Genomic DNA, 12,351 nt, shown 5'->3' with positions numbered 1-12,351 from the left:
AAATCCTTGTCTGACTTACCACATTACACACTCACCCCTCATCACAAACGAAGGACACTTTGGCTCCAAGCTCGAAGGTAAGTGGAGAGAGCACACGGCCATTAGGAAGTCGGTCCAGGAAGGCAGCACATGATTTCACTGCAGACAAATAAAGGAGGAGTAAGACCGCCATGTGAGGTGCAAAGACATTCATCTGCAGAAAGGGTGGGAGTGAGTGTAGGCACCTGTGCATGTGGGGGCGGCCGGGCTCCAGTCCCCCTGGGGCGTACAGCGCAGGGAGGCGGCCCCTCTGAGGTCATAGCCGGGCTCACAGCTGTAGCGCACCTCCTGCCCAGGGGAAAAGCTGTCCTTGTCGCTGGGGCTGTGCTGGCCATGCCGGATTTCTGGAGGCCGCTGACAAACTGGGGGAAGAACAGGCACAGAGTTCCTATCAGTTATGGGGGAATTTGCTACACCCTGCGCCTGCCAGGGAGTTTAAAAATCCTGATTACAGAGTACAGGACTGAAAAGAATGGGTAGTTTCACACCCACCTTTTACTGAGGAGCAGAGTAAGGCCACAGCTCAGAGCCGTGATTAAAACCAAAGGCTCTCTAACCCCTTGTCTGTGATTTTTTTTTCTACTAAAATGTTCCCAAGACAACAAGCAGAATGGGTTTATCTGCTTCCCAGGCATGGCCATCCAATCCAGCCGAGTGCTGGAGGCTTGTTCCACTCTTTACTTCATAGGAGGCAGCCTTTCTGGCAACAACAAAGGATACCTTTGCCCAAGTCTCAACTAATAGACCCATCAGTCAGGCATCCCCCTTCATGCTTCCTTCCATCTCCTCTTTCAGAACCATTAGCCTCCTCTGGATCCCTATGTGCCAGCCCGGATTCTTCCCACTCCATGCTAAGCCAGGCATTTTAGCACGGAAGACAAAAGAAGTCATTGAAAACAAAATCCCCTTAAACACACACCCACAAAAACTATACATTGTTTAAAGAGAGAAAATACTAGTACAGGGATGGGCAAAAGTAGTTTTACAATTGTGAGTACAAGAAATACAAGTATCCATATATGTATTATATATATATATTATAACATATATATATTATAATATATATATAATGATTTTAGAGAGGAAAGGAGAGGGAGAGAGAGAGTTAGAAACATCAATGATGAGAGAGAATCATCTATCAGCTGCCTCCTGCACGCCCCCCTACTGGGGATAGAATGCCCTTAACTGGATTCGATCCCGGGACCCTTTAGTCTGTAGTCCGAAGCTCTATCCACTGAGCTAAGCCAACTAGGGCTTATTCTTGTAATATTATTTATTAATTACTGTTGTATTCATTTGTATTACAACTGTAAACCTACATTTGCCCACCTCTGTCTTGCTTACTTAGAGCATATTTTGACTCAAATTTTGGCAATCTCTATCCACAGCCCAATTGGTGAATTTCAATCTGAACCATATAGAATTGAATACAAATTACATATACAGTATATTTGAATTTGAGCAAGTCATTTCCCCTCTCTGAGCCTCCAAGTTTTTAGCCAGAACATGAGAGAGTTGAAACAGAATGATTGAAGTCTAAGGTCTTTTTAATCTGATGCTATAATTTTGGTTCCCATCTGCCTCCTGACCCCCCCCCCCCGTAATAGATCTATGCCATTATTCTCATCCATTATTGTTCACCATACATTTCATTAGGCTTTGCAATCAGAAAGGCTCCTGAATTCCAGGCCTTTTAGTTTCCTGGCGCTGTGACCTGGACGGTAATTTAACAGATCTAGGACTCAATTTTCTCAGTGTAAAATGGGGATAAAAATAGTTCCTACCTCTTATGCTTGCTCTAGTTATTAAATTAAACAACACATAAAATGTGTGTATAGATGAGACAGAAAATTATTACTATTTGACTATTATTATCACAGATGACAGATAGTAGAGATAGTATTGTTTATACCATTTCCATAGCCCTTGTATACGCACACACACTTGCATACACACCCTTTCCTTAATTTCAGCAACTTCATTTACATGTCTCTCTCCCCGCCCCCCTCTCCCCTCAATAAGGTTTAGTGGATGAAACTTACCCCTGGAGCAGCTTGGCAGCTCAGGCACCCATGTATTGTTGGCCTGGCATTGCACAGTGTTGGGCCCTTTCATAACAAAACCAGGCTGACATCTGAATCTCACCATGTCATTTAAAGAGAATAAACTCCTATTTCCTGATGCTCTAATCCCATTTTCAACTTCTGGAATTGTGCATTTATTAGCAGAAATACACTGAGGAGGAGGGCTGCTCCAAACACCAAGTTGACCATCTTTGCTGATACAATATAGAAATTGTTCTCCCATGAGGTCAAACAGCTTTTCTCCATTCGGCCCAGTGCGACATCGGTAAGTTACCCGTGTTGCATATTGGAAAACATTTCTATTGCTGCTGTAGAAGTCTCCGTTGAATATGGCTGGGGGTGGCTCACAAGATATCCCTGGGATAAGAAAGAGTATGGTAAACAACAGCTCAATTTTTAATTTTTAAGATAATTGTATAGTGTTATTCTGGGTTCTGAGCAAAACTGAGGGGAAGGTACACAGATTTCTCATTTACTCTCAGCCCCTACACATGCATAGCTCCCCCTTTATCAGTAGCCCCCACCAGAGTGGTATGTTTGTTGCAATTGATGAACCTGTATAGATACATCATAATCACCCAAAGCCCATAGTTTACTTTCAGATCACTTCTGATGTTCTATATTCTGTGGGTTTGGACAAGTATATAATGGTAGGTATTGACCACTGTGGTATCATGCAGAAAACTTTTACTGTCCTAAAAATCCTCTGTGTTCCGCCTACTAATCCCACCCACCATTCCCTGGTGACCACAGTTTTTACTGTCTTTGTAGTTTTGCCTGTTCTATAATATTTTTTACAATGACTTTACTAAGAATTTAAATAACAAATAAAAATAATCAAATTATTTCCCAGAGTGTACCTAAATATTACTAAATAGCACTAAAAAACTATTATTTTCTTCTAATTTTGCTAATGATCAGACATGTTTACATAATAAAAATTTAGGTGTGTGATATTGATTCTATTTATAATAATTGTTATTGTAAAAATATCCATGTATTATTATAGTTTACATATTTGTGATTTTAACTGGATAATCTATATGATTTTTTATCATAGATTGTTATTAACTTATTGCTGGGCTATTGTTTTCTATTGGCTATTTAATAACATCTTTGCAGGTTAAATACACCACTTCTGGAACTACTCATCAAAAAGAGATTAAAATGGAGCATTTGAGACTTTGCTCCCCAGCATATGTCATCAAAGGAACTCTTATAAAGAATAAATTTAAAAAAAAAAAAGAGGAGAGAGAGAGAGAGAGTGATATCAGCATGTTGGTGGTGTGAGTTATTGCTTTTTTTCTCTCCTGTTTTATTTGCAACTCACCGGTCATACATAACCAAACAAAAGTGCCTCTGCACGTTGTACCAGAATACTCAGGAGATTTCACCCACCTGTCATTCAGAAGGTAAATGGGTAGGACCTTGGAGTAGGCAGTGGATCTATCTGGTTCAGTGAACCTACCACAAACTGACTAGTAATAATTGCAAAACAATGAACCTGGAAAGTGCAAAACATGGTGGAGGAAGAATGTGTGGAGGTCCAGCCAGCCTCAAGGGACAATAAGACACTCCATTGGAGCAGGGTGTAGATGAATCGGGAGGCAGAAAAGAGGAGTAGTTCAAGGACTCTTAGGACAACAGCACAACATACTGGGCTTTCACTGGTGTTGACAGTAGTGACCTCCCTCATAGAGGAGTGGTAAGGCAATAGTTGTATTTATTGAGAGGGTATTTGGATAAAGCAGCCAGTGACTGACTGCCCAGCTGTGCAGGTCTCATGGATTTCTGAGGGTAACGTCTGTCTCTGGGTGTAGGGCAAGGAAAGGAAAAGAGGCAGGCAAGAATGACAAAGGACATTGAAGGAACAGGCTCCCTGCTGTCACTTTGGAATTTCAGCAGAGGTCTGCCCTCCCACCTCTGGGATCCCCATACTGGGCTGTGGGTAGTCACAAAGCCTCAAGTGTTAGTCACATTTTCCCACTCTGCCACCAGCTTTTTATACACCAGGTTTTTTTCTTTCTTTTTGTTTTTTTTCCCTTTTCCCCATGCTCCCCAGTGCAGCCCAACAGCCAGGTCAGGTAAAGAGAAATTAAAAACATGAATTATAGTGCCTCTATTTGGAAAACAAAAGAATGATTTCTAATCATAGAATTGTACACCTGAAACCTATATACTTTTATTTACCAATGTCACCCCAATAAATTCAATTAAAAAGAGAAAATTATTTTAGAAAAGAAAAAATTATATAAAATGTAAGGCACGAGAAATGAAATAATCATTGATTCAGGGGTAATAAAATAATAAAAGAGTATTATGTCCTATTAGAAGATAAAATTTTAAAAATATTAGTATATGTGACTACACACACATTCATATATATATATATATATATATATATATATATATATATATATATCCAATATTGACTCAGTTAACTGTTTATTGACCTAAAAATACCATAGAAGTGGAAACATTTTTCATCAGAGATAACCCCCTACAAAACGTGTTAGGCCTAGAAAAATTTTTATAGTAAACGGATAATATCTTGCTAATTTATACTTTTTCAGAGAATTTCAAATTATGGGCAGGTTAAAGGAGGCACCTTGTATAACTTCTCATTCATTTCTTTGGATCTTTAAAAGCTAAAGTTAATTTGTGTGTATGTGTGTGTGTGTGTGAATACTTGTGAATACAATGAATACATTCATTGTAGGAATTTTACAAAATATGGACAAACCAAAATAAGAAAATAATAACGGTCCAAAAATAAATATCCTTAATTTAATGCATATCATTTCAGATATTTATGTATGCACGTGCTGAATTTATATTTTATAGAATATCATACTTGTTAGCTGGATAACATTTAGGCATGCCAGTAAATAGATATAGTGTTTATTTCTGCTTGGGTGAGGCATCTCAGTCTCTAATTTCATCTTACATCTTTCTTAAAACTATATAATCATTTTTAATAAGCCTTGTTTCTTCTATTAGCTATTTTCAAACCATGCTGAACATTTAGATTCTTAACATTTCCCACGATTATAAATATAATTGCATTGAATGTCTTTAGACCAAAATCATGGGAAAATTCCATGATTATGTTCTAGAAAATGGATTTGCTAGGTCAAAGGGTATTGCATTACGGCTTTTTATTTATTCCTCACTAGCCTTCCAGAAGTTTGTGCCCACTTTTACTGACATCAATTCTGTAGGTGATACTGATTCCTTAACAGCCTTAACACTCTATCCATTTGTACTCAGTCTTCCATGTTCATCAAAGTTTTGGAGGTTCACTTTACAACGTCCCATTGAATACAGAGTCAGCTAATCAGGAACAAATACAACTAGGGCTTGAGCATGGAGGAATTCGAAGGAGGAAGAAGGGGCCAGAGCCTTGTTAAGAAGTGTAATTTTTTTCTTTAGTTGTTCAAAGTAAGAACAATAAGGAAGAGAGTCATGTATCTCTTTCCTGGGATTTTTGTGTGCTATTACAAGGTGGCAGAGACAGGTTTAATTTTCTCTAATGTCTTTTGAATTTACTCAAAGGAGAATGATCTTTTCTCGGGAAAGAGTTTACTATAAAAGTAGGAGAGTAGGACAGTTTGACCGGAGGTCAAGCCCACAGTTTCAGATAAATGACCTCTTAAAATTAAAAACAAAAAGCCAAACTGGAGAACCATGTAACAATTGACTCCAATTCTCAAGTATCTCAGAGACTAGTCTGTGCATGAAGGATTAAATTTTTTCTTTGTAACTACAGGGTCAAATCAGGGTCAATTGGAGGGAATTATGGGGAAAGATATTTCCACTCACTTTCACAGACAGGCGCCTCCTGATCCCAAGTGACGCTATTGCCTGAGAGGTTACAAGCAGCAGATGCGGAGCCAATGAGTCGATACCTAGAAACAAGATGAAAAATGATTATATACTACATGTTTCCCACTTACATCACCACGAGAAAACAATGCCAAGAGGATTTCACAAATTATAGGACAAACTGACACATGGGAGACCGCAAAGAAGAAACCCCATTTCCACCTGCAAACCAGTTGTTTATTGCTAAGAACAAATATAAATTCGCACCTCTTTAATCCATCATTCCTAGTCCCTCAGAATTCAGTGCAATAACTGTGTTATTCATAATGGAGCATTTTTGAAGTTATCTTTAGGGAAACTGAGGTGTGTTTTTTTTTAATCCATGTGTACTGTCAAGGCAATTAGGAACTCCTCAAAGGCAGAAAATGTCATAATGGAAATATGTGCAGTCCCTGGCCCTAGTCAAAAGACACTTAAGCTCAGGGTGCTCAAAAAATATTTGTTGATTGAAGGAATGAATGATGGCTTTACCCTGAAGATTCAGTGAAGAGCCAGAAGCAGTAGTTAATTATTTTCATACTTTAATGGTGGAAAACTGTGCCATAAAACCATTCAAAAAAGGTCACAAACTTTGGAATATCGCATCTTCTTTTTATTTATGATGTCCTTATACTGTTACTGCAAGAAATGTCACAAAGGATACTTGCTAAGATAGTCAAGTGTTCCAAAATACAGCAGGACTAACCTGGATTAAGTGAAAGGTAAGGTGTCTAATGCAATGTCATGTAATAGTGGGATCGTTTCTGGATAGCTAAGAACTTTGCCTCTTGATTACGTAAGATACATGATCAGGGCAGTTAACCATTTGTAACAGAAACTATAGGTATTTCCAGTATCCACTTTTCTCTTCCTTATTAGTAACAGAATCCTGTGTTTTTAACTGGCCTATGCCCACTTCTAATTATCATTTTAAAGATGAAGTTAATTCATGTAAATTACTTGGTAGACTGCTTGGGACAACTGCACTCAATAATCATTCATTAGTGCTTTTTTATAGGTAATCTGCAATGGCTATTTAAATTTTCTCTTTGATCAAGATCCAAAACTTTGAATTTTAATTAAGTTTTGCTTATGAGTTTCTAGTGTTATTGTACTATACTCACATAGAAGATATCAAAACACATCTAGCATGGGAATTATTCTTTTTTTCAAGAATAATATAAAATTGGTATATGTTGTGAATACTTGGTCATGTAAGACTACACTTCTGCAACTTGGCTGAATACACATATTTTATAGCACAATATTTTCCCTCAAAACACTAATTTCCACTATTTAGAGTGTGAAAAAAATTTGATGGCAATATACATTTTTTTCTGTTTATTTTAGCTCTGGAGAGTTGCATATTTTTTTTGACATCTGAATGTCATAAATTTTCTCCATAGAGGGTAAGGGCCTCTTATCATTTATTCTGCGTTTGTTCAGTAAGCCTTGGGATTCCAACAATCTAATCTCTTTCTTTCTGACCTGGAAAAGTATCTTCCATTCAGTGCTAATTGATACTTCACCAATTTTTGCTTTTTAAATTTTTTTCTTATGTTTCAATGTGTGTGAAAATGTGTGTGAGTGTGTGTGTGCAATTTCCAGTGATGTCTTTACTTTATTCTGGAGAATTTAATTCAGTTTTCTCATGATCTATTTGGTTTCTTTTTCTTAGAATTCAATCTTAGATTATTGTTGCTTTTTTATACTGTGTGTTTACTCATATATAAACTTTACTGATATCAGATTATTAAATCTTCATACTGTTTCAGAGGTTCTATGTTACAAACAGATATGAGAGATTTCTAGTATCCTGTTTTAGAGTTCATTCCCTTATTTATTAGAGTACACTGATTTGTAGAGGAATATTTTCTCTGATTTCTGGAAGAAATGTCTCTTTTATTTTCAATTGCTGTATCTTCCTTCCCTTGTATTCATGGTGTTTTGTTTTGCTCATGAATGAAAGAGCTCTAGGCTTATTCACAATGGGAGGTGAGAAAGAACTGGTGAAGAGATTGTATGGAAATGTGTTAAAATCTCCAGGGTGAGCAGGGGTGAATGTGGATTTATCCTAGTTTAAAATTGCTGGATCATAGGTACAATACATAGATTCTACTTGAGTAGGACAGGGTGGGACCAAGGGCAGTTTATGCAGAAAGATGATATATTTAGATACCTTTTTTCCTCTAAATTTATTGTGGCAACTAAAAATTAATATACTTTCTTTAATTGCTCTAAATCGAGGCAACGGCTTCTAGCTCAGTTACTTTCCCAAAGAAAATTCAAGAGCAAAATTTCTATTAGTGTCCCTACACTGTGTGCATTTGAATGCTTATGTTTCCCAGAACTGATATTATATATGACTTGCCCTCCCACCTCCCTTTTTAGGGTCCTCCAACTCAGCTACAGTACTCATCGACCTCAGTTAAGGATGTCTGCATGGTTCAACTAGAATTTATCCTTCTATGGATTTGGCAGGCTAGTCCTTTTTATCTAGTGGCTATCTTACCAGGTTTCACGTGGGCTACCTTCGGCAAGAGCATGGTGCCCTCCCTGGTTCATCATGCAGATAGAGATTCAACTCTTTTTTAAGATTCCTTTGGTCATGTGCCCATGTTCAAGCTACCATCTCTGTTTAGAACTCCCATTGCTTACTTTTTAAAGTACAGGGGGCAGTCGTCTAGCTTGCCTCTCTGAGATTGGGACAGAGATTGACACTGCTGTTCTGGAACTCAAATTCCAAAGAGAGTGCTCCCAACTCACCCTTCATTACACGAATAATTCACTGTTGATCCAAAGTAAGTATCTGTGTTTATTTGCACCATGCCATTGAAAGGTTTTGGTGGAGATCCACATGATTTTCCTAGGAGAAAGCAGCAGAATTTGGGACTAGGTGTAGAGTTAAATTTACATTTGATTTAAGATTCAGACTGGAGTGTAGCACGCTTAACCTATATATTTGTGATTTTCCCCACAGAATTGCCACTTTGAGGATACTTACCATACGACCTTAGAATCAAGTAGCTACAGAGCACCTCTTTTAAAGGACTACCTTGCATCTCTCAATAAAAAATCATTCATGGCTAAAGAATGGTTTTCTCATCCCACCAACCTAAATCAAAGGCTTCATAATTTGAGACTTCCCTCCATCTTAGTTAGCTAAGCACAGTTCACTAGGACCCACATAATTTTCTTGGGTGTTCCTTTTTCATTCATTCATACCATTCAAGGTACCCGCCAGTGAATGGAAAGTTTCCCTACAATTCCGTTAGTGTGAGTCTTTCCCAGGAAATGAGTATCTGGTCAAGCTGCAGAATGCCAGACAATAAACAGGGATGTCTTACAAGTCTACCCTCCATGTAAATACCTTAGATATCTCACCTTCAAAATCAAAACAAGTTAAATCAGATCCCATAGATGCTTTCACATACAGAACATAGTTCCCAGGGTAGGGTTACTCACGTCTACAGACATCTTCCACATTTGACCAAACCAAATTTTCTAAGCAGGTGATAGAGAACATCTTCTCAAAATACCCAGGGGAGCATTTGTAGCTCAAAGATGTCCCCACTGGAAACTCAGACTCATCAGTTAGGGTTGTAGGCTTGGCAAACAGAAATGGGTCTGGAGCTTTACAGTAACCTGGAGATTAAAGCCACAGGAATATCAAGTGAGCAATGAGACTTCCACCCAAGCCTTCTCCCTCTCCCATTAAGTTGATATATGAGCACATAAACAGACTTATCATAATGGCAAGTATTTTCTTCTTCTGGAAGTTACCTTAGGATGGTGCTTTCCAACAACATCGACTCATCAAAAATTTTTGCCACTTAAAGACTATTTACCTTTCTGAACTTTCTCCTCTTATTTCACCGAAGCTAGACATTTAGGTAATGGTTTCACATGTCAGACCTCCTATCAGAATGCCTAGAGTTCACCTAGTTAATTCATATCCTCATTTATTGGTGTTAATGACCCTTGTATAGCAAGACATATTTTACCATCTCTTTCCATTTATTCCTCCCTGCCTCTTTCCCAGGAGGCTCATCAGAAGCTGCCCCTCTGGCACTAAAGAGAAGTCACCACTATTAGTGGGTTGAATGATGTTTTCCCCAAAGATACATCCACCCAGAATCTCAGAATGGGAACTCATTTGAAATAGGGGTATTTTCAGGTATAATTAAGGTAATGATAGTGAAATGAGATTATTCTATGTGAACAGGATGGTCCTAAATTCAATGACGGGTGGTGTACTGAGAAAAGAAAAGAAAGGAAGATTGGAGACACAAAGACAGAGCGGAATAGGCCATGTGAAGTCAGAGGCAGGGATTAGAGTGATGAGCCCACAAACCAGAAGCCACGAGAAGCTGGAAGAAGCAAAGAAGGATTCTCCTCTAGAGCCATAGGAAGGATTGGGGCCCTGCCAACACCTGGATTTCAGACTTCGAGACCCATTATCTATGAAAGAATAACTTTTTATTGTTTTAAGCCACCTAGTTTGTGGTAATTTGTTATGGCAGCCCTAGGAAACAAAAGACTATTCTTCTCATTCTGATGCTAAACCAGACACTTAAAGACCAGGACAAATAGATTAAGCCATTCAGCAGCATCCTGGCAGAAGCTGTGCCTTCTTTATGAGAGGGTATATTGTGTGCTGCATGTTTGAAATAGAGTCTGAACTCCATCGGCTCTTCTTTGGAGGAGACTGCTTCCGTTTGCCAGTTCAATGGGCCTGGCCGGGGTCTAGGCATCTGCATTTAGAGAAATGCCATTCGATTCAGATATAGAACACCCATTGGAGGGCGAGAGAGATCAAAGAAAGGCTAAATGCTTTTCATCACGTGGCCTTTTCTCATGGGATTGCTCTTCTCTCAGGCTTCCCTGCAGGGGAAGTGGTATTCCAAGGCTGGCCCTGCACAGAGTCTACTCCAGGTTTCATTCTTAGAAAGGCCTCAAGTCAGGCCTCAAGTACCAGGCCATCTTCTCCAGTTCTTAGGAATAGTCCCTTCCTTTTTGTACTATTTTCCTTGAGCTGATCTTTCCTTGCTTCTTTTCACTCCCAGGAGGAACGGAAGAGTTCAAGGAAAGATTAAGATGGGCCCCTAGGCAAGCTGACAAATGGGTGAACTTTGGGTTGAGGTCTTTAGATACAAAGGTATAGTGAGTTTATTTTGTTACATAACCTATTCAGCATAAGACTAGTGAAAGCCTTAGCTAAATAATATCAATATTGCCAGTTTTATCCTTTGAATGCCCATGACCTTGTAAAGGATAGCTTTATCAGTTATCCTGATATTGGTTAGTGTGCATAGGCCAGTGGTTGGCAAACTCATTAGTCAATAGAGCCAAATATCAACAGTACAATGATTGAAATTTCTTTTGAGAGCCAAATTTTTTAAACTTAAACTATATAGGTAGGTACATTGTTATTAACTTAATTAGGGTACTCCTAAGGCTTAGGAAGAGCCACACTCAAGGGGCCAAAGAGCCACATATGGCTCGCGAGCCGCAGTTTGCCAACCACTGGCATAGGCAATTGTTTTCCTGTCCTCTCCAATGAACATTTCTTTCTTCCTGACTTACACAGGTGCTTACTGTCTTCTCCCCACCCTTTCCCTTTTTCCTCTTCCCCTACTCTCCTCACCACTCAACCAGCAAGATGAGTTATTAGCATCTTCCCTATTCAGTCATAGCTTGGCACTGCTGGAACCATCTGTTTCAGCGATGGCATGTAATTTGACACTTCCACTTATGACAGTTAAACTCATAAGCAAACACTCTAATCTTATGATAGAAATATAAAAGTTCTGGTACAGATATTCTGAACCCACTTAGGGTGTACACAGGTGGGTACTGACCAGCAGGACCAGAAAGTTCACAGCGAGGGGCAGGGCCGCTCCAGATCCCGTGCCCTTGACCGTCACTGGTGCAGCGGATGGTGCGCTCCCCAATGAGACTGAAGGTCATCCCTCTGTCTGGGTGGGAGTCACATGTATAAGATATTTCTGTTCCATAGGGAATGTCTCGGAGAGAAGTTCCTATGTGGTTTCCATTAAGAATAGCAGGGGGATCTGGACAAAAGATTTCTAGAAAGAAGACAAGAGCCATAAGTTATATTATAATGTTTACATTTTAATCTGATTTGATTCTACCATTATGATGCTATGACTGCATTGCCAATTAAAGAACAATCAAGCTCTTAGGGAGCATATGGACTGTAAAATGAATATATTATCAGGAGGACTAATTATCAAATCTTCTGCCGAGATGCAGCTAAATGACAAGACACTTAAACCAATGTTTATTACAGAAGTCCAAAAGGGGTTTAGCATCCTGAGCTCTTCAGAGTTAAGACTTCTGG

General features: G+C 38.9%; 1 protein-coding gene across 3 annotated transcripts in view; it reads right to left on the bottom strand.

Annotated features, from left to right (window-relative positions):
• CR1 (complement C3b/C4b receptor 1 (Knops blood group)) overlaps nt 1-12,351 on the bottom strand; it is a 125,503-nt gene that overhangs the window by 74,646 nt on the left and 38,506 nt on the right. For all 3 annotated transcript variants that reach the window (XM_059675375.1, XM_059675376.1, XM_059675377.1), the window contains exons 17-23: nt 11,849-12,076; nt 9,453-9,632; nt 8,754-8,853; nt 5,946-6,031; nt 2,082-2,480; nt 225-401; nt 36-138 (exon numbers count right to left, since the gene is read on the bottom strand). In XM_059675375.1, the coding sequence (XP_059531358.1) occupies nt 36-138; nt 225-401; nt 2,082-2,480; nt 5,946-6,031; nt 8,754-8,853; nt 9,453-9,632; nt 11,849-12,076 (1,273 nt within the window). The remainder of the gene's footprint in view (nt 1-35; nt 139-224; nt 402-2,081; nt 2,481-5,945; nt 6,032-8,753; nt 8,854-9,452; nt 9,633-11,848; nt 12,077-12,351) is intronic.

This window comes from Myotis daubentonii, chromosome 18 (assembly GCF_963259705.1).
Source record: "Myotis daubentonii chromosome 18, mMyoDau2.1, whole genome shotgun sequence".
Lineage (NCBI taxonomy): Eukaryota > Metazoa > Chordata > Mammalia > Chiroptera > Vespertilionidae > Myotis > Myotis daubentonii.
Note: the sequence above shows the minus strand (reverse complement) of the source record. Positions and strands in the feature narration are given on the sequence as shown.